The sequence below is a fragment of the Stegostoma tigrinum genome, chromosome 29, assembly GCF_030684315.1.
Source record: "Stegostoma tigrinum isolate sSteTig4 chromosome 29, sSteTig4.hap1, whole genome shotgun sequence".
NCBI lineage: Eukaryota > Metazoa > Chordata > Chondrichthyes > Orectolobiformes > Stegostomatidae > Stegostoma > Stegostoma tigrinum.
In genome coordinates, this window is record NC_081382.1 from 38,710,526 (window position 1) to 38,734,099 (window position 23,574).

Consider the following 23,574-nt stretch of genomic DNA (forward strand, 5'->3'; position numbering starts at 1 on the left):
TACGGGCATTACTGGCTGGGCCAGTATTTACTATCCATTCCAAATTGTCCTTGAGAAGGTGGTTGTGAGCTGTTTTCTTGAACCACTGCAGTCTTTGGTGTATGTAAATCCACAATAACATTAAGGTGAGAGTTCCAGGACTTTGACTCAGTGAAACTGAAGGAACAGTGATATATTTCCAAACCAGGGTAGTGTGTGACTTGGAGTGGAACTTGCAAGTGCTGGTAGTCCTATATGTCTGGTTCCTTTGTCCTTCTAGATGGCAGTAGTCATGGTTTGGAAGGTGCTGTCTAAGTTGTCTTGGTGAATTTCTACAAAATATCTTGTAGATAGTACACACTGCTGCTACTGAGAGCCAATGGTGGATTGAGTTAGTGGATGTGGTAATGAAGTGGGCTGTTTTGTGTTGGATGGTGTCAAAACTTCTAGACACTTGTTGGAATTGCACTCATCCAGGCGAAGTGGAGAATATTCCATCACACTCCTGATTTGCGCCTGAGGAGTCAAGAGATGAGTTATCATTTCAGGATTCCTAGCTTCTGACCTGATCTCATAGTCGCTGCATTTATATGGCTAGTCCAGTTCAGTTTCTGGTCAACGGCAACCCCCAGGATGTTTATGGTAAAGGGTTTCAGTGTTGGCAACACAACTGAATGTGAAGAGATGACAGTTGGGTTCTCTCTTGTTGGAGATAGTCATTGTGTAGCCTGAATGTTACTAGGCACTTATCAATTCAAACCTGGTTTTGTCCAGCTTGTGTTGCATTTGAACTTTGAACACTGCTACTTCAGTATCTGACTAGTGAATGGTGCCGAACATGGTGCAATTATTAGCGATCATCCCCAAATGTGACCTTTGGATTGTCTGTGATTTTAATGGAACACCCCTTGTGCTGATTTAAATTGCACCATCTCTGCATGGCCGACAGTGATTCACATTCAGCGTTTCAGGACAAAAGGAAGCTCACTTCATCTTAAAGTGAAAAACAGCTCCTTTGAAGAAATGACAAACAGACGGATGGTGTGAGGGTCCCTTTCCAGTGCCCTCAAGGTGACAGAAGTGTTGGGACAAATAGATTGCAAAGATGCTGAAATAAATCATATAAAACCAGGAGAACAACAAAGCACAGATGGCATGTTCTAGCCCACCCCCTGCACATAAAGTACACTTTTCCAAGAGTTTTGGTCTCCTCCACTCTTTCCCAGTTGCAGGAAATAATTGCATGGAATTTATGTGGGAAGATGAGATGAAAGGGGGGATGAGTGAATATGGGATGAGATCGTTATACTGTGACGAGATATTGCGTAGAATAGTCCAATCTTTTATGGTCCTTCGGCCCACTGTGTCTATGCTAACCAACAAGCACTTTAATTTCCCAGCACTTGTTTGTAGCCATGTATGTGATGGTGTTTCAGGTATTTACCTTGTAAAGACTGTATCGTTTTATTTCTCTGTATCTTTGACTGTGAATTGAAATAGGAAAAGGACAGTTTCAACACTGAGGACTAGGGAAGCAGTTGCTGCAATTTTTGCTGGGACGTACGGTGAGTTGCATTTACTCTGCTGCTTTGTACTCGGGGAGGAGAGGAGAGATGAGACACCACAGCAACAAGGCGCATATGCAGGTCGAGGTTCATTCAGCAACAGGTTGCTGATGGTTTGTGCGCAGTCATGGATACTGGAAATCGTCAGCCTGGCAAAGCTTTCTGATTGGCTCCTGGTGACCCAAGGTGAACAACTCGACTGTTTATGATGGAGGAAGAGAAGCCTCTGGACTGCTCAAAAAGAAGCAGGTTCTACCTCACATTCTATCTGCTACGAAGTAGTTAAAATCTGAAGGCAGCGGGTTATTTCCTCTCACCAGTTGCTGTAAACTGTTGCCTTTAACTAGTAACTAAAAGATTTTACACTGGTGAACCAAACACCCTGTGCCTTCTGTGGAGAAGTGAATTGACTCCTTCATCAAGATTGTGACGCCACGTCCTCTGTTATACATCCATCCCTGTTTGCCCAAAAGATCTCGATCTCTACAGTTAAGAAGGATAAGAGGCAATCCTATTGAAACACATGACTTTCTCAAACAACAGCTTCACTGGGAAGGTGCAGGGGGTGCTGTTTTGATGGTTTGTGAAATCTATAAGGCCACAGTCTCTTTGATCACTGATGACATCCTTTCAAATGCTGGACAGCTCCAGACAGATGGACATTTACAACAGTTAACAATGGTTATATGGTTGCCATTAGAATAGAATTTTTAAAATTGAATTCAAATTTCACCATCTTGCAACGGTGGGATTCAAACCCATGTGCCCAGAACATTAGTCTGGGTCTCTGGATTTTGAATTCAGTGGCATTTCATTGTGCCACAACTTGCTCTTCCTCTTCATCCAATTGTAGTATTGGAGAGGTGTGTGGGATCTTGCAGGGCCTGCTGATTCCCACAACCACTTCAGTGTTAAACTTGGGAGTTACTGAGCTGATATCCCAGAGTATAATTTTAATACTTATCACATACGATCAGGAGAAGTATCAGCTAGACTTGTGTTTCACACCTGATCCCATCACTTTCCCAAAGGTAATTTCAGTGAAATCTGCACGCCAGCTAACACTATTGTACCATTTCCCAGGGCCTCAAAACCATGGAACCTCATTTACTTCTCAAGTCTTTGTGGCTGCTGTACGTTCAAATCTCCCACCCTGTGCCTAATAGCCTCTACGGTTCATTTTGGCCTCGGTGAAATCTTGCCCTTGGATCATGTCTTCCTGCAATTTTGAAAGAGAAATGGGACACAATTCTGTGTGTAATGAATTGAACATCTTCTTAAAACAGAAACCTTTTCCCCACCTTAATTGGTCAGACTCCTCTTGGAGTTCTTTCATCATTTCAGACAATCTCTGGGTCATAAGATCTTCCTTTCCCTTTCCCAAATCCTTTGTGATTATTTTCCTGGAGCTGGTTGAGAGTCTGGACCTGTCTGAAGACTGAACAAAGAAAACTCATACGTTCAGTAGCATTCAATTGAATATGGTGAAAACAACTATAACTCGCACTCATATAGCACAACGCAAAGGTATTTCAATAAGAAGCACTGTCAGACAAAAATTGACAACAAGCCATAGATGAGAATATAGTAGGCATGGCAAGCAAGTTTGTGGCTGTCACCAAAATTGGTTGTATAGTCGATACTGAAGACGGTTATCTAACATTGCAAAGAGATCTTGATCAATTGGGCTGAGCGGTGGCAGCTGGAGTTTAATTTGGATAAATGTGAGGTATTGCATTTTGGAAAAAAAATACAAGGGCAGGACTTATACGATTAATGGCCAGGCACTGGAGCGTTGTTGAACAGACAGACCTAGGTGTTCAAGTACAGAGTTCTTTGAAAGATCTGTGACAGGTAGGCAGGGTGGCTGTGAAGATGTTTTGCACACTCACCTTCATTGCTCACACCATTGAGTATAGGAATTGAGATTATGTTATGTTGGAGGATGTTGGTGAGGCCACTTTTGGAGTACCACTTACAATTCTCTTTGGCCTGCTGTAGGAAGGATGTTATTAAATTGGAGAGGGTTCAGAAAAGATTTATCTAGATGTTGCTGGGACTGGAGGCTTTGAGTTCTAAGGAGAGGCTGCATAGGCTGGACTTTTCTCACTGGAGCTTAGTAGGTTGAGGGGTGACCTAATATAGAGTTATAAAATTACATGGGGCATAGATAAGGTGAATAGCATTGGTCTTTTCTCCGAGGGGCCATATTTTTAAGGTGAGAGGAGAAACATTTAAAAGGACCTGAAGGGCAACTTTTTCCACACAGAGTGGGGTTCGTATATTTGGTCCCTAATTCTGTGAGGCAGCAGTGCTAACCACTGAGCCACCATGCCGCCCCCAACCTGTTGAGTTTCTCCAGTAATTTCTGTTTCTGTTTCAGATCTTCAGTATCTGCAGTTATAAAGTGATACAGTATGGGAATAGAACCTTCGTCCAATCAGTCCAAGCCGACCATGTCCCCAGACGAAACTAATCCAATCTTCCTGTGCTTGGCCCACTTCCCTCCAAACCTTTGCTCTACATGAACTTATTCAGACGTCTTTTAAACGTTGTAACTGTACCTGCATCCATCAGTTTCTCTGGCAGATTTTTTGTTTTCTTTGAATGATCAATGACGTACACTGTTAGATTCAGATTAAAGGTGACTAACAGGTTCGTCGATACCACAAGCTAAAATGAAAACATCATCAGGGAATGAACTGTCAGAGGAAGTGGCGGATGCAGATACAATCACAACATTTAAAAAATGTTTGGACAGGTATATGAATTGGAAATGTTTAGAGGGATATGGGCCAAGCACAAGACAGCGGCACTAGCTTAGTTTGGGAAACTAGGTCAGCATGGACAGGTTGGACTGAAGGGTCTGTTTCAGTGCTAAATGACTCTATGATGGCCAACAAACATGAAGACAAAGGAATCAAGGTGGGAAAAATGCATTGAAGGAAAGGGAATCCCCTGACTGTTAACACCCATTTTCTCTACAGTTATGCATTGGGTGAATGTTTAGCTTTTAACATCGAATGATGATGGTCCAAAGTTTGCTCAAGAAATGTCATCCAACCCAACCTTTGGTGAGGACACATACCCTGTTAATTACAAACGCTCACCAAGCTGCTCTGCAAGGTGTGCTGTTCATAACACAGTAAGTTATAATTTTTAGTTTTAATATTCTTTTTCCTTTCCATCTTCTTTGTGCCTCCTTCTCTCAATCCAACCTTATTTTCTGTCTCTTTGTTCTTTCTGTATCTGTCCCAAAGTTGAATTCATTCTTATTCTTGGTTCTTTGTGTGTTTCATTCTTTTGATCATGTCAATGAAGGAGATAAACTGTTGATCCTGTCATTCACGATGGTCCCAGATGCCCCACTACCCTCACTATCTCTCTCTATCAGGTAATCTAATAAGACAGAGTCTAATGAACAAACAGAACATTGCTGTGAGAGGTTTCAACATTGGAAAATCAGGCTGACATTTTTCTTCGTTATTTTTACAGTAAGTTGACATATTTTCCACAAGTAACATTAGATGTGAAAGGTAAGAATGTCAGGGACTGAATGACTGATCAGTGATAGAAACAGAAATTGCTGGAGAAACTCAACAGGTCTGGAAGCATCTATGGAGAAGGAAACAGAGTTAACGTTTCAGGTCCAAGTGACCATCTTCTCTCCACAGATCATAGATCATAGAATCCCTACAGAGTGGAAACAGGCCCTTCAGCTCCACAGGTCCACCTAGACCCATCCCCCAATAACCCACCTAATCTATACATCCCTGAACACTATGGGCAATTTAGCATGGCCAATCCACCCTAGCCTGCACATCTTTGGAATGTTGGAGGAAACTGGAGCACCCAGAGGAAACCCACGCAGACACGGGGAGAATGTGCAAACTTCACACAGACAGTTGGCTGAGGGTGGAATTGAACCTAGGTCCCTTATTCTGTGAGGCAGCAGTGCTAACCACTGAGCCACCATGCTGCCCCCAACCTGTTGAGTTTCTCCAGTAATTTCTGTTTCTGTTTCAGATCTTCAGTATCTGCAGTTATAAAGTGATACAGTATGGGAATAGAACCTTCGTCCAATCAGTCCAAGCTGACCATGTCCCCAGACGAAACTAATCCAATCTCCCTGTGCGTGGCCCACTTCCCTCCAAACCTTTGCTCTACATGAACTTATTCAGACGTCTTTTAAACGTTGTAACTGTACCTGCATCTATCAGTTTCGCTGGCAGATTTTTTGTTTTCTTTGAATGATCAATGACGTACACTGTTAGATTCAGATTAAAGGTGACTAACAGGTTCGTAGATACCACAAGCTAAAATGAAAACATCATCAGGGATGCGTCCGTTTCCCTGGTTCAATCTGGCGTTGTGGGGCCAACAGTTTTGTACCCTTAAGAAACTCAGCATTCCATAAGAAAAGTAAAGGCTACAGTTTGGAAATTGATTTTCTAATCAACGTGCCCAGAGATGTTATGATACACCAGTGGAACAAGTGTGACTTGTACCCAGATGTGAGGATACTACGACTGTACCACAAGAAGTGCAGTGTGATACTTGGGTGGATCTTGCTGCTGAGCGATATGCTAACAAAGAAGTTGTATGCTCAAGAAAGACCTTACGATCATTCCCATAATGGGCAGAGAGGGGGAGTGTAAAGAGAAAAACTGGGCAAAGACCACTCTGCATTTCCCAGCTGTACTGTAAACATGACCAAATGTTTCTGTATGTTCTTACCCTTTTACCCAGTGATGAGGGGAGACCAGGGCTTCTGGGAAGCTGTATGCTCACAAGGTTATAGTTCTCTTCAACTGTAGCTGTTAAAAAAGATACAGAAAGTTATCAAGGTGATACCATTTGTGAAGATCATATCTCAGTAAGAAAAAAAGACTTGCACTAATGCAGCATTTATGACGAACCCAAGACTTACCACAACACTTTACAGCCAGTGCTGTTTGTCATTTTTTTTATGATCACGGCTGTAATAACAGGAGATGTGGCAAGTAAATTGTGCACAGCAAGCTCCCGCAAAGAGCAAAGTGATAATGTTTCAGATAATCTGTTTCCAGTGATGTTGAAAGAAGGATAAATATTCAATAAATCAGTTCATCGAGGATAATCCATCTCAACTCTTCTTTGAAAATAGTGCAGTGGGTCTTTGGAGAGATCACAATGTGTCTGTGTTGGAGAGGCAATTTTGTTTTCCAATCAGGTCTCTATTCCAAATCACTCCCTATCAGACAACGTCCTTGTGCAGATTATTAATGATAGCATAAAAGCCTGGTTGGTAACAATGGAAATTTAAACTTCCTCAGAAAGGACAGGGAGCTGGGTGAAATATATACACATTGTGGAAAAGGACTTTGTTCCTCCTTCTTTTCTGAAAGTGTAATTTATAATCAAAAGTTTAAAATTAAAGGGTCGCCCATTGAAGACAGAGGAAACATTTTTCTATCAGGGGGCTGTCTTTGGAATTTGAAATAACTGCACAAAGGCCAGTATCTCATCACTAAGTTTCCCTTTATTTACTTGTGCACAGTAGACTGTGGCCAGCCAGCTCGGAGTCAATCCCTGAAGTGAGGAAATTCTGAACCCCCTGTTTGTACCTTGTAGCCAGGGCTCCTTGTTTCCCCCGGTTCAGAACCCCAGTCAAGGATCTCATAGTCAATAAGATCCACCTGGTTCCAATTGCTACTGAATTACTTCCTCAAAAGGCTATGAGCACAGAACCTTTATATATTTTTAAGGCAGAGATAGATAGATTCTTGATTACCAAGGGGATGAGAGATCAATGAGGGCACTTAGAAATGTAGAGCTGAGGTTAAAATCGGATCGGCCATAATGCTATTGGATAGTGAGGGTTCCTTAAAGTATGCATAGCAAATGTTTAATAAATATGATATCAACCCAGAATTTCCTTAAAATAAAAAGTTTTAAGTTCAACTTCTCCACAACCTGAGCACAGTTGCTGTGGATCGTGCAACTGCCTGTTCTTCCAATGAGATTTTCCTGTCAATGAGAAATCCTTCCTCATCTCCAGGGAGTCACTTGCAATCGGCTGGCATCTTAAGTCATGTTGATAGCCTGATAATGAAAAATACAAGGAATAAGATTAAAAAAAAATGTCTCAGTGAACAGTCAGAGAGGTAAGGCGGCCACTGACAGGTTGGCATGGTTTGAGCAGCCTTTGACTCACAATTCAACTCTTTTGACCAAATATGAGGCCTCCTGCCATTAATAGTAATGGTGTTCTCCACAGGATTAAAGGTTAGCGGATTGACATGGAGGTTTGATGTGCCTTTGATCTGGGCTTATTTATTTTTATGGAGGGAATTCCAAACTCATCCACTGTGAAATTGACTTAAAACTGTCAAAGATCCCTTTTAGATTCAGATTTGGATGATGACTGTGGTCAGTGACACCTATAAGGATGGTCATATAGCACCTTCCAAGCCTGCAACCTCCACCACTGAGGAGGCGGCCTGGGAGGATCAACCCTGCAAATTCTCTCAAGCCACACAGCATCCTGACTTGGGAACCTATTACAGTCCCTTCAGTATCACTGGGCCAACCTCCTGGAACTCCTCAAGTCAACACTGTAGGTGTTCCTCCATGACAACAGCAATCCAAGAAAGTTCACCACCACCTTCTCAAGGACAACTAGGGATGGGCAATAAAGGTTTGCTTAGCCAAAGAGCCTACATTCCCTCGGAATGAACTTTTTAAACAACAGAAATGCAAATGGTCCCTACCAGAATCCTTCCTTTTGTCAGTCTGCTTTTTTCCTGAGGCTGAGATACAGGTCGCCTTGGATGGGGATTGCAGTGATTCCAGGGACAAATTGTTGGCACCTTGTACTCCACTCATTTCCTGAGAAGTTCTATGTTACAGAACAGAGAATTGTTGACAGACATTCTTTATTAAAAGTTGTTTCTCTTGAAATCAGAAGTACAAGACAGAAAGAGGCCATTTGTCCCCACTGGTTCTCTGTTGGTGCTTATGCTCCACATGACCATTCTCATACCCTGTTCCTCCAACTTTATTGACAATATCTTTCAATCTTTCTCCTGAATACATTTATCCAGCTTTCCCGTGATAGTACCTATGCTTTCAGCCTCACATTGTGGTATTGAGTTCCAAATTCGCAATACCTTCTGGATAAAAATGTTTGGAAGTGAACGCATTATTGATAAATTTGTGGATGACGCAAAAGGAGATAGGGCAATGAGTGTTGAGGATTGCAGAAGGAGTCTCCAGGGGGATACAGACAAGTTAAGTGAGTGGGAAAAATGCAATAGATGAACTATAACGTGGGAAAGTATGAGATTATGTACTTTGGCAGAAAGAATAGAGGAGATGAATATGACTTAAATACAGAAAGACTGTAAAAAGCTACAGAACACAGGGATTTTGGGTCCTCGTGCATGAACCACAAAAGGCCAGCATTCAAGTTCAACAGGTAATAGGGAAGGCAAATAGAATGTTGACCTACATTTCAAAAAGAATGCAGTATAAAATAGAGAAGAATTGCTAAAAACTATACAAGGGAAAGATCAGACCACAGCTGGAACAGTGCGAACAGTTTGGTCCCTAATGTCAGGCAAGATATAATTTGAGTGGTGGAGTCCAAAGAAGATTCACTGGGTTGATCCCAGGTATGGACGGACTTTCTTTTGAGGAGAAGTTAAATAGAGCACTGTCTAGAAGAATGAGAGGAGACCTTGATGAAACATATAAGATTCTTAGGGTACTTAACATGGTGGATATGGAGATATTGTTTCCCCTTGTGGGAGAGTCTAGGGCCAGCTGGCATAATCTCAAAGTAGACAGCTACCCATTTATTATAGAGGAAAGGAGTCACTTGTATGAGAGGAGAGTGAATCTGTGGAATTTTTTACCTCAGCGGGCTGTTGAGGCTGGGTCACTAAGTACATTCACAGTGGAGATAAATTTTTAATCGGTAGGGGAATCGAGGGTGATGGGAAAAAGGTAGGAAAGTGGATTAGAAGATTATCAAATCATCTATGATCTCATTCAATAGCAGAGCAGATTTGATGGGCAGAATGGCTTATTTCTGCTCCGATGTCTCTTTTTCCTAGTCCAGATATCAGTATCTTGCATCTCCTACAACTGAATGCTGCATTTCCTATATAATCCAGTAATCACACTTCAAAAGGACTTGAATTGGTCTAAAATCACTTGGACTAGCCCTTGCTCACTAAACGTAGACTTTTATTTTCAGTCTGAGCTGGTGTGTGACTGTATCCAGAGCCTGATTCAAACTAGGGTGATATGATTCACCTGGAAGACAATCATATCCGAACTACAAAAACTTGCATTTTTGTAGCACCTTTAACAGCACAGGATTTTTTAAAACCATCTGTGGGATGTGGGCATCACTGGTTGGCCAACATTTATTGCCTGTCCCTACCTGCCCTTGAGAAGGTAGGGGTGAGCTGCCTTCTTGATTCCCTGCAGTCCTCCTGCTGTGGGTTGACCCACAATACCATTAGGAAGGGAATTCCAGGATTTTGACCCAGTGACAGTGAAGGAGTGGTGATATATTTCCAAGTGAGGATGGTGAGTGGCTTGGAGGGGAACTTGAAGGTGGTGGTGTTCCCTATATATCTGCTGCCCTAGTCCTTCCAGGTGGAAGTAGTCGTGGATTTGAGAGGAGCTGTCTGAAGATCTATGGTGAATTTCTGCAGTGTATCTTGCAGATAGTACACACTCAGTATTGGTGGTGGAGGGAGTGGACACTTCTGGATGTGGTGCCAATCAAGCGGGCTGCTTTGTCCTGGATGGTGTCAAGCTTCTTGAGTGTTGTTGGGGCCAGGTAAGTGTTATAAAACAAATCTTGACACCAAGTCACATAAAGGCAAGTGAGATTCAAGGCTTGGTCAGAGTGGTAGGTTCAAGATGCTGGGAGAGCTGGAGATGTGGAGAGACTTGCGAGGAATTGCAGAGCTTAGGAACAAGGCAGCAACAGACTGGGATTAGAAGACTACAGAGGTCTCAGAAACCTGGAGGAGGAAGCAGAAATAGAAATAGGTGAGACCTATTGTGATACAGAGTCTCCACAATGCACAAGATCTGACCTGTACTTCAGCCCATCTGTAAGGCACAAACTATTCAAATTTGCATTATCCACCATTATTTACCAATTAAGCTATCAGCAGAAGGAATTGAATAATATTTGGTTTTATAATCTGAGGAAGGGTGTTCTGGCATGGAGAGATTCCATTGCAGATTTACCAGTCTGATTCCCGGGATGGCAGGACTGATGTTTGGGGGTAAAAAATTGAATGTTTTCAGGAAGGAGTTAGATACAGTTCTTAAAGGTTGTAGGGTGAAAGTGGGGACAGGGGACAGCATTGGATGATCAGCCATGATCATATGGAATAGCGAAGCATGCTCCCAAAGGGCTGAATGATCTTGTCTTGCTCCTATTTTCTATGTTTTGAATGTTTGCTCATCAACTGGAGCATTTTAACTTGATTGTAAGAAGCTGACACGATTCCTCCATTTTTTTAAACTCACAAATTTTCACAGGAAAAGAACAACGGTACTACCAATCATCCCATTGGAGAAATTTTGAGAGAGGAGAATGTCTTGCCCTTAGTACAGATGTACAACGATGACAGATGTCTTATATTTCTTGCACAGAAACCCCACAGCTGCCAAAGTGTTTTATGCCACAATCAGCTTATGTAAATCTCATTGCTTTTCGGCCGTAATAAGCTGTTCCGTTTCCTGGCATGAGACTCCACAGAAACAGCCAAAAGAGATTAACAGATTGTGTTTTGTCCCAAATACTTAAAAACACCAAGAAATTGTAACACGGAAGCAGGTCTGATCAGCCAGCGTTGGTTTTAATTCCCTCTCCTCAGAATTCTGTGCAAATGATCTACCCCCATTTCACTGAACTAGCCTGTTGTAAACTTCTTTCAAATTCACTTCTCTCATGCTCGTCACAAATGTTCAGGTAGGGTTTGTGGCTGATGCAGCAACTCAGTGAACCCCACAGCTTCCCAAAGCTCTCTCCGTGCGAAGAAGATTCTCCTGCTGACTGTTCTTAATCTCTTACATTTAATCTCCTGTTTTTGGGTTCTCATTGCTGACCCTACAAAATCTGTCTGCTTCTATCCGCCCTGTCCCATCATTACAGAATTTTATACGCTTCCTTCATTATCATTACTTCACTTGTTTTGTTCTAAGCAATGAAGATCCGATTTTTCTATACCTTAATATATTCACACCCCAAGCTGCACTTAAGTCAATCTATGCCAGAACCCTTTAGAAGAATTCAGCATCACAATTTTGTGAATATTATTTCGGACAATCAGAATAATTGCAGTTCGGAAGAGGGTACCATTGTGTCTGTGCAGCTCTCCCTCTCCTGCCTTCTCCCTTTAACCTGCACTTTCATCTTTCGCTGATAACCCTTCACATTCTCTTCAAAAAGCCTAATAGGGTTGCACAACCATGACACTCTCAGGCTGTATATTCCAAACTGATACCACTCGCTGCATTAAAAACGTTCCTAGATCACTTTTGCTTCCGTACCCATGCCCTCTTGTTCTCAATCCTTTCACAAATGGGAACAGTTTTGCTCCACGACACTGTTTCTACGCAGTAAATCTTTTAGCTATTTTCTCCGATAACAGAATGCTGCTGTCGAGTCAACAAGACAATTTGCCTACCTGGTTCCTGGGATGGCAGGACTGATGTTTGGAATCTCTGCCATAGAAAACAATTGAGAGTAAAAAATTGAATGTTTTCAGGAGGGAGTAATAATCTGTGGAAGGGTATTCTGGCATGGAGAGATTCCACTGCAGGTTTACCAGTCTGATTCCTGGCATGGCAAATAAGTAATGTGTCATATGAGTTTCAGTGCCAGAGCGATGCCAGCTATGTAGGCCTTACACACCCCTGACCTTCCCTCCATCCTAAAGTTAGAAGTGGGGCTGTTCACTGATGGTTGCACAATGTTCAGAACCATTCATGGCTCCTCACATACTGAAGCAGTCCATGTGCAAATGCAGTAAGACCTGGACAATACCCAGGCTTGGGCTGACAAGTGGCAAGTGACATTTGCATCACGCAAATGCCAGGCTATGACCTTCCCCAATAAGGCACAATCCAAACAACATCCCCTGACACTCAATGGTGTTACCACCACTGAATCCCCCACTATCAACATCCTGGGGGTTATCATTGACCAGAAACTCACCACTAAACACAACTGCTACAACGGCCGGTCAGAGGCTAGGAACACTGTGGTGAGTAACTCGCCTCCTGACTACCCCAAAGTGTGACCATCATCTACAAGGCACAAGTCAGGAGTGTGATGGAATACTCCCCGCTCCCCTGGATGAATGCAGGTCCAACAACACTCAAGAAGCTTGACACCATCCAGAACACAGCAGCCCACTTGACTGGCACCACAGCCACAAATGTCCGCTCTCTCCACCACCGACGCTGATTAGTGCAGTGTGTACTTCATACAAGATGCACTGAATGAATTCATTCGAGATCCTAGGCAGCATCTGGATAGAGTGGATGTGGAGAAGATGTTTCCACCAGTAGGAAAGAGTAGGATGTCACAGCTCAGAATGGAGTACCAACCCTTTCGAACAGAGGTGAGGAGGAACTTCTTCAGCCAGGATGATTACACAGAACTTGACTGCAGAGGGCTGTGGGAGCCGAGTCTTTGAGTGTATTTATGACAGAGATAGGTAGGTTCTCGATTAGTACGGGGACCAAGAGTTACTGGGAGAAGAAAGGAGAATTGTTTTGAGAAACATATCAGCCATTATTGAATGGTAGAGTAGACTAGATGAGCCAAATGGCCTAATTCTGCTCCTATATATTATGGTTTCGTATAACATATCCTGTTTGACCATCAGTCCCAAGTTTCAGGGATAGTAGGAACTGCAGATGCTGGAGAATCTGAGATAACAAGGTGTAGAACTGGATGAACACAGCAGGCCAAGTAGCGTCAGAGGAGCAGGAAAGCTGATGTTTCGGGTCTGGACCCTTCTTCAGAAGAAATGAAGGGTCTAGGCCTGAAGCATCAGCTTTCCTGATCCTCTGATGCTGCTTGGCCTGCTGTGTTCATCCAGCTCTGCACCTTGTAGTCCCAAAGTTCCTTTCTCCCTAATCCTCAAATTATGTTTTGAAAATTCCATTAACATAATACAATGCCCCAGACGGCTCACAGAAGCAATATAAAACAAACAAGTGCTCCAAGTTGGAGAATGAAACATCCTGAAGTAGGGCATATTAAGTTGAGTTAGATGTCCTGTCATCGAAGAAATAGGTGTTGAAGAAATGTCTTCAAACAGTTAAGTGAAGCATCAAGAAAATATTCCAGAGCATGGGGCCCAGGCAAATGAAAGTGCAGTGATCAATGGTAAAGGATTAAAACTCAAGAGAGCAGGACCAAAAGATATGAGGCTGGAGGAAATGACTAAAATAGGGAAGGATGAAGCCAGAGGGATTTGAAAACAAGGGTGAGAATTTTAAAATCACAGTCATGTGAGCCAATGGAAGTTAGCACCTCTCCCATCTGATTCTTTATCCTTTCTTATCCTCCCTATTTCATTCTATCTTCCCCTAGAATCATAGAGATCCACAGCACAGTAATAGGCCCTCTGGCCCATCGCACCCATGCCAGTGAAAAACAACCACCTAATTACTCTAACCCCATTTTCCAGCACTTGGTCCATGACCTTGTGTGCCATGGCATCACAAGTGCACGTGCGAATAGCTCGTCAATGTTCTGAGGGTTTCTGCCTCTACCATCCTTATGGGCAGTGTGTTCCAGATTCCTACCACTCTCTGGGTGAAAAATGTTTTTCCTGCTGTCTCCTGTAAACTTTCTGCCCCTTGCCTTAAATCTATGACCCGTGGTCATTGGCCTGCTTCCTCCTGCCTTCCCCCTCCAAGTCACCCTTCTGTAACAACCCCCTTTCCCCTAACCCTCCCATTCTGATCCACTAATAAATACGCTATATTTATCCCATCACGTGTTTCTGTTGCATTGCCATGGTCATCATTGCTCAGGAATTGGAACTCATTAGCTCTTACTTACTCGGGATGCATGGCCTTCTTAACCTGTGATGAGGTCAAGCAACACTCCAGAAGTTCATCCACAAACCTGGGAGATAAGGAAATGAAGAGCTGCAATGTCACTATGGGGCTGGCTTGAATAAAAAGTGGGAATCAGTGACTTTTTTGCAACATGACTGAAGCCAAATATCATGACTTAGTTAACGACCCTCATTTCTCCTTTGTAGTTTCTGCTTCCTGTAACTGATTGAATCTTCTAAATGAGGAGGAAAGAAAAATATTTCCCTAAATCTGTTTTTGCGAGATGGGTGGAATTAATCAATGTTGTTGTAGGATCCCGCACAATGATTTTTCTCATCTTGGCTATTGTGAGTTGAAAGCTTTCAAAAATACCAAAACGAGAACTTATAGCTCATCGTGTGATTGAATCGATCTCCCCAACACTCTTGGCTCTTTCAAGTACACATTTTCAAAACGCATTTTGTTAAGCCTGTAAAAGGGAACAGAATTTTTTTTAAAAAAGATGCTGACAACGCAATTGACCTTGATCTGGCAAGAACAAAGCAGAAGCACTGAAATCCAGGGCAAGTGTTTCAATTGCCTAATCTAGCTACAATTGTCGCTTACCAAACAATCTCCTTAAAAGAATTTATCTCAGCCGTATTAAGCAGTTCAGCCATATATTGTTTGAGGAGTGCATGTGTCTGTGTCTGTGTGCATTACATATATTAATAGGCCAAAATAAAATTATCTCCATCTCAGAAAAACAGCTCCAAGAGTTTCAAACACCAACAGATTAACAGAACAACCTTTCACTTCACAGCATCTCAGCCAAATTAAATTTGATGATATAAGCCCTTGAGGCGCAAACCATTGTCCATCTGTAAAACTAGTTTGTCATGTTAAGATTATTAAGCTCTATCCTCAACCTTCATTCATCTGCCATTAAGTGGTCTATAGGTTCAAAGAAAGATTATGTTGTTTAGTAACAGACGAAAAAAAAGTAATATACTAACGATGCATTTTCATTTCAATGCTTCTGTTCGACGGCTCCAAATCTTCCAGTTCGCTCCCCTTTATCTGCAGAGTCATGTGGATTCATGGAATTACAGATAATGTACAGTACAGAAACAGGCCATTTGGAACAGCCAGTCTCCTCCAGGAGGTCATGTCCCATTTGAGAATCCTGCTGTAATGTGAACTTAATCAGCTTGATGCCAATCAAAGAATCATTTAATGATCCAGTGCAAAAGGAAGCCATTCAGCCCATTCCAACAGTGCTGTCTCTTTAGTACAGTTATTCAATTAGTTCTGATCCCCTGCTCTCACTCAATACCCCTGGAAATGTTTTCCCTTCAAATATTTGTCCAATTCTCACCAGAGAGTTATGAATGAATCTGCTTGGCCCATTAATATTGGTCGTTCCCATTGCCTCCCACATTGTATTCTTCTGTGGGGTATCAGCATCGCTGGCAAAGGCCAGCATTTGTTGCACATCCCTAACTGCCCCTGAACTGACAGGAATGCTGGGCCATTCTGGAAGACTATTAACACTCATCCAAAGTGCTGTGGTTCTGGAATCACATGTAAGCCAGATCAGATAATGGCAGAGGATTTCCTCCCTGAAGGATATCGTCGAACCAGATGGGTTTTCACAACAACCCATGATGGTTTCTTGGGTAACATCACTGAACTTAGATTTCAAATTCCAGAACATTTTTATTGCTCTCACTTAGCAGAAGTTCAAGCAATAAGATCCACATACAAGACAGCAATGAGACTGAGAATCATGGAATCACTAGAGTGTTATGGGACAAAGGAGGCCATTCAGCCCATTATGTCTGTATTGGCTCTTCAAACAAGCATCATTACCAAGAGATAATCTCCTGCTTTACCCTGTTCCCTTGCTATTTAGTAAATAACAATCCAGTGCACAACCCTCTTGAATGACTCAATTCAACCTGTGCCCAAACGATGTTCAGACAGTGCATTCTAGCCTCTAACTGTGGGCCGTGTGAAAGATAATTGTTTTAAAAATCCCTTGTGGAACGTTGATGCTGGCCAGCGTTTCTTGCTCATCCCTGGTTGCCTTTGAGAACGTGGTGGTGAACTGCTTTCTTGAGCCGCTGCAGTTCAACTGCTGTAGGTTGTCCCACGATGCCATTCGGGCAGGGATTCAAAGATTCCGACAGTGAAGGAATGGTAATATACTGCCATGTCAGGATGGTGACTGACTTGAAGGGGAACATGCAGGGTCTTGTGTTCCCATGCAGCTGCTACCCTTTGGAAATGGTCATGGGTTTGGAAGCGGGATTTCAAGCTTCTTGAGAATTGTTGGAACTGTGCCCGTCCAGGCAAGTGGGGAGCATTCCATCCCACTCCTGACTGTGCCCTGTAGATAATGCTCAGGAGTTGGGGAGTCAGGAGATAAGTTACTCACTGCAGTATTCCTAGCTCTGCTGTTGTAGTCGCTGTTTTGATGTGTTCAAGTCCAGTTGATTTTCTGGTCAGTAGAACATAGAACATAGAAAAGTACAGCACAGTACAGGCCCTTCGGCCCACGACGTTGTGCCGTGGAATAATCATAATCCAAAAATAAAATAACGTAACCTACATTCCCCTCAATTCACTGCTGTCCATGTGCATGTCCAGCAGTCGCTTAAATGTCACTAATGACTCCGCTTCCACGACTATCACTGGTAAACTATTTCATGTGCTCACAACTCTCTGGGTGAAGAACCTCCCTCTGATGTCTCCTCTATACCTTCCTCCTAACACCTTAAAACTATGACCCCTCGTGGCAGTCAATCCTGCCCTGGGGAAAAGTCTCTGGCTATCGACTCTATCCATGCCTCTCATTACCTTGTACACCTCGATCAGGTCACCTCTCTTCCTCCTTCTCTCCAGAGAGAAAAGTCCGAACTCAGTCAACCTCTCCTCGTAAGACAAGCCCTCCAGTCCAGGCAGCATCTGGGCAGGTTATTGCTGAGTTAAGAAATCCCTCTGCACACCAGTCCTAAATGCTTGGCCCCTGATTCTAAGACAGTTTTACAGTGTTTTAGCTGCAGGGGATCAGTGGCATAACTAGAAATGACACAAGTTGAACTCGCTCAGCTTATTTAGGTTAGGTTATGCAAAACAGGAGACTTAACAATCTGAATATTTACACCAATGGAATTTAGAATAGGTTAGGAATATTGGTTGAAATTTTAATTTCCTCTGTTGGTTTGGTCAACCTGACAGAATAGTGTTCTAGATTCCTCTACAAACACCCAGAGTCATAGAGTCACATTCTTCAGTCCAACTCGTCCATGCTGAACACGTTTCCCAAACTCACCTTCGTCACAACTGCCTGTATTTGGCCCATTTCCCTCTCGACCTCTCCTTTTCCATACACTTGTCTAATCGTATTTTAAATATTGTGACTGTACCTGCCTCTACCGCTTCCTCTGGCAGCTCATTCCATACACACATGGCCCACTGTGTGAAAAAGTTGCCCCTCGGGTCCCATTTTAATATTTTCCTTCTCACCTTAAACCTACACCTTGTAGTTTTTAGACTTCCGTGGCCTGGGGGAAAAAAGCTTAGCTATTCTCTCTGTCCAATAGACATAGACATCTCATTGTGAACACTGCAGCCACACACTTCCCTCAGTATGGCAGACAGTCAACTTGCTCAGAGAAGTCATGGCACATGTCCGGAGCAGGCAATATGTGCCTCTTAGTTTAGAGGCAAGGACACGACCTTTACATCCAGAAGAGCCTCTTCTACTAAACTCAGATTAACGAGCTAAAGAACCCAGTGCAGGGCTTGAACCCACAATCTTCGGACTCAGACGCAGGCATGCTTCTCACAAGACACCGCTGAAGGCTGCTGCAGTGCAAACAGTAAAATGGTGGGGAAGGAAAGAAATGCAGACAGCTAGCAACACAGAAGGAGGTCCATCTGTCTGACTGCCTAGCCTTTGGGTGGCAAAGGGCTGCTCAACAGCCCATGCTGAAATTGTCCGACAAGATGTTTTCTTGGAGAATGTACAAAGCTCCTTTGGGAGAAACGTGGCCAGTCCAGAGATAGCAGGAGTTCATCAAACATTATTGTTTCTGTCAAAGAGGAAGGTGGAATGGCTGGTGCTGATATTTCAACAGAGGAGAGGAGGGAAAACCCAGAGATAGTGATCAATGGGCATTAGGATTTAAAATGAAACTCGACTGGCACAGTTACTTTCAGTTCATAATCAATTCTGTTAATGCTGACAAATTAACAGCGCAATTCACTGAGCAAGGAGCTCATTTACACAGAGGATCTTTTACAGAGACGATCTCCTAAACAGAGAGCTCTTCCTGTTAAGTAGAAATTATGGTTAACATGGGAAGAAGGGTCCCGACCCGAAACGTCAGCTTTCCTGCTCCTCTGGCCTGCTGTGTTCATCCAGCTCCGCATTGTGTTATCTCTGACTCCAGTATTCGCAGTTCCTATCTCTGATACTTGTCAGCCCTCTGTTTTTCTCAAAACCCTACGATCAGTCCCACACACAGGTTCACACATACAGACAGACATATAGATGCACAGTCACACTAAAAAATACAAATGCACAAATGCAGACAGACACATAGACACACAGATAGACACACACACACACACACACACACACACACACACACACACACACAGACTCTCATTCAATCACTCTCTCTCTCTCTCTCACACACACACACACACACACACACACACACACACACACACACACACACACACACACTCACTGAAACAGACAGATGCAGTCACACATATGCACACACGGTCACATTGACAGACAGACAGCCATATAGAAACACTCACACAGACAAATAGAAATTCACACATACAGACAGACACACAGTCAGCCACATAGACAAAGCCAAACACAGTTCCCACCCTTGTGTGCCTTCCGGAGAGACCACTCTCTCAGTGACTCCCTTGTTCGCTACACACTCCCCTCCAACCCCACCACACCCGGCACTTTCTCCTGCAACCCCACACCTCCCCCTCACTCCCATCCCAGGCCCCAAGATGACTTTCCACATCAAGCAGATGTTCACCTGCACATCTGCCAATGTGGTATACTGCATCCACTGCACCCGTTGTGGCTTCCTCTACATTGGGGAAACCAAGCGGAGGCTTGGGGACTGCTTTGCAGAACACCTACGTTTGGTTCGCACTAAACAACTGCACCTCCCAGTCGCGAGCCATTTTAACTCCCCCTCAGACGACATGTCCATCCTGGGCCTCCTGCAGTGCCACAATGATGCCACCCGAAGGTTGCAGGAACAGCAACTCATATTCTGCTTGGGAACCCTGCAGCCCAATGGTATCAATGTGAACTTCACAAGCTTCAAAATCTCCCCTCCGCCCACCACATCCCAAAACCAGCCCAGCTCGTCCCCGCCCCCCACTGCATCCCAAAACCAGCCCAGCTTGTCCCTGCCTCCCTAACCTGTTCTTCCTCTCTCCTATCCCCTCCTCCCACCTCAAGTCGCACCTCCATTTCCTACCTACCAACCTCATCCTGCCCCCTTGACCTATCCGTCCTCCCCAGACTGACCTATTCTCTCCTCCCCACCTATCTTCTCCTCTATCCATCTTCGGTCCGCCTCCCCCTCTCTCCCTATTTATTTCAGGATCCTCCCCCCATCCCCCTCTGTGATGAAGGGTCTAGGCCCGAAACGTCAGCTTTTGTGCTCCTGAGATGCTGCTTGGCCTGCTGTGTTCATCCAGCCTCACACTTTGTTATCTCAGATTCTCCAGCATCTGCAGTTCCCATTATATCTGGGAGAAATGGAGATGTTTAGGGAGGAATTTTTGGATTTCAGCTGAAGATTCAACCGCCGTTGAAGGAACGATTAAAAACAGGGCCCATAAAATAACCAGATTTGAAGGAGTGAAGGGACCTCAGAAAGTGGTGGGGTTAGAGGAGATTACAGAAACAGACAAAACGGGAAATGGAAATGAATATTAGAATTTTAACATTGATGAGTTGCCAGTTTAACAGCCAATCCCAGGTCGATGAGCACAGGTCCCATTATACAAGTTCAAATGCGCAAGGCTTAGAAATAAATTGATAAATCGTCTCAATTCTGTTCGGTGAAAGACAGAGCAAGAGTGTCATCTAGTGGACAATATGTGTATCACAGGACCTAAAATACTGTATGAATTTGATTGTATGGCACACCTTTTGCATCTGGTCTTGATTCCAAAGCACGTCCCAGAATGAATTATCAATGAACTGCAGACATTATTGTTAAAAAAGGAAAAATGACAGTCAGTTTGTGCACAGAAAGCTCCCACAAATGAGATGCCATGGCCTGAGTAATCAATGTTTGTGATAGTGATCGGGAAATGGATATTGACGAAAACACCAGGTATGCCTCCTCTGTTCTTCTCCAAAATAGTGCAGTAGGTTCTTTTATATTTACCTAAACAGGTTCAAAGTCTCATCAGACAGTTAAGGTGCAGCACTTCTTCAGCACTTCCCAGGAATGTCAGCCCAGTCTTTGAGCTCAAGTCTCTAGCATAGGGCTTGAACCCACAACCTTCTGAACTGCCGACTCTAGTTGGAACATTTCCAACAAAGAGTCAAAACCCTGCACTCTATTTTTCGCTCGACAGATGCTGGAAGACCTGCTCAGCTTCTCCAGCACTTTGTTTCTGGCTGGAACGTATTTTCCAGAAGTTTCGACACAATGCCTAACACCTCTAATAGCTCTACCTCACTCTCACCTCATGTCAAACCCGGCTGCAACCGGTTAGCAATGATGGCTGCAATACCCACAATGTCCTGCTTGCAAGAAACCGTTCTATTACTTGTGCAGTTTTCCTGACATGCTTATCTTGCTTGTATCCTGGACATGTTTGTTGACACTCTGGTTGGAGTGAAATGGCAAACAAAATTCTCCAGTGACCACTCTCTTAACGTTGTTCAATCAATCTTGAAAGACCTCACCACTCCTGCTTGGGTCTAAACCACAAGCTTCTTGGGTCTATTCTACAAAGCTTTTACAGGTCACAGAGAACAAGTTACAGCAATATCGTTGTTATTTACATGCTGTAAGTCCCAATGATTTGTTTATCCCTCAGATATCCCTCCACAACAGGCTTTCCAAATAATAAAGTGTGAAGCTGGATGAACACAGCAGGCCAAGAAGCATCTCAGGAGCACAAAAGCTGACGTTTCGGGCCTAGACCCTTCATCAGAGAGAGGCCCGAAACGTCAGCTTTTGTGCTCCTGAGATGCAGCTTGGCCTGCTGTGTTCATCCAGCTTCACTCTTTGTTATCTTGGATTCTCCAGCATCTGCAGTTCCCATTATCTCTGATACAGGCTTTCCAAATGTCCAGGTCTATGAAATTTAAAACACAATAGCCCAGAGAAGAAGAAATTGAAAGATAATAAAGAGTGGAGCTGCCTGGGTTCTGCAGAAAACATTGGGCCGGAGATTAAAGCGCCCCTCAACACCACCCAGCATTGAAAGCTGGAGTCAGCACACATTCCCATTTCAAATGAATTAGTAAGCTTCCCCAGTATAATTAACACATTGCATTGGAGGGGTCGGGCATGGGCTCAAGGGGACAAATGGCCTCTTTCTGTGCCAAAATGACTTTAAGGCTTTAAGTATCTCTCTGGTTAATACAAGATCTATTTGAACTGGGATTAAGCTCAGTTAAAACTGCAATATTATTATCAGAATTGACAAGATTTTTTCATTGCCCGTAGCTCACACGGGACACACAAACAGGCCCCGATTCATTCTGTGGAGATAAATAGCATGCAGATGAGCTTCTGAGGTACACCATGACCTCAGCAGTAATGTAAATGGGACTCTGCTAAGAGATTGGAACTAAAGCAGCAAACAGCAGTGGACTCTGCTTCCTTATTGTCATATACATGTAATGAGAGGTATAGGTAGAGTCAATGGTAGCTACCTTTTGCCTTGGATTTCGAGACGAGGGGGCACATTTTAAGGGTGAGAGGTGAGAGATTTAAAAAGACATAAGGAGCAAATTTCTGACAGAGAGGGTGGTTCACATGTGGAATGTACTCCCTGAGGAAGTGGTGGATGGGAGCACAGTTACATTTCAAAGACATTTGGATAAGGACATGAGTAGGAAAGGTTTAGGGGAATGTGGGCCAGGAACAGACAGGTGGGACCAGTCTAGTTTGGGACTACGTTCGGCGTGGACTGGTTGGACCAAAGGGTCTGTTTTCGTGCTGTATGACTCTATGACTCTAAACCTGAGTCTGGTCTGAGTTTATATGAAGAATAGAAGGGCCTACACTCAAACCGTTCCCTCTGGGTAACGTGTATAGGAAGGTAAATTCTCATCATGATATTCTGCCAGCAGGTTTGTTAGGGACGCTTATTTTCCCTGACTGGGATCATATCCGTTTTTTTAATCAATCTCACAGATGCTCTTACACACATCTGAAATAGGTGGGTCTTAAACCCAAGCCTCCTGAGGCAGAGGTAAGGATGCTACCACTATGCCATAAGCACTCTTGGACTGGGGTCATATCATACACTGTCAGATGAAACTGACGAGGAGGAACACATTTTATTTAATAGGCAGCATGGTGCCCCTAAAAGCCTACGGGGGGTTTTGACTGAGGTTCAAATCCCTAGCAATAATGTGTACAGCGGATGTGGATATCGCTAGAGTTAGGAGACCAGCTTCTGGACATCATTTGGAACTCGCTTTTGATGCAGAGAGTCCTGTCAGAGGTCCAGAAGGCAGGCATTTTAAGTCACAAATAACAGCATAAATTGCATTAATAAAGGTGTCATGAAGAAGCCAAAACAAAAGGGTTGTGTTGTTGTAATCTGAAATGTACTGCCTCAAAGTTTGGCAGGGATAGGTTCAAGAGCAACTTCCATCTGGAATAAGTGTTTGATTAGATTAGATTCCCTACAGTGCGGAAACAGG

General features: G+C 43.5%; 1 protein-coding gene across 1 annotated transcript in view; it reads right to left on the reverse strand.

Annotated features, from left to right (window-relative positions):
- The window catches only part of LOC125465303 (centrosome-associated protein 350-like), a 118,780-nt gene that overhangs the window by 59,083 nt on the left and 36,123 nt on the right, over positions 1 to 23,574 (reverse strand). Inside the window, exons 3-6 of the mRNA XM_048558601.2 lie at positions 8,297 to 8,424; positions 7,500 to 7,628; positions 6,282 to 6,361; positions 2,846 to 2,982 (exon numbers count right to left, since the gene is read on the reverse strand). Of these exons, the coding sequence (XP_048414558.2) occupies positions 2,846 to 2,982; positions 6,282 to 6,361; positions 7,500 to 7,628; positions 8,297 to 8,424 (474 nt within the window). The remainder of the gene's footprint in view (positions 1 to 2,845; positions 2,983 to 6,281; positions 6,362 to 7,499; positions 7,629 to 8,296; positions 8,425 to 23,574) is intronic.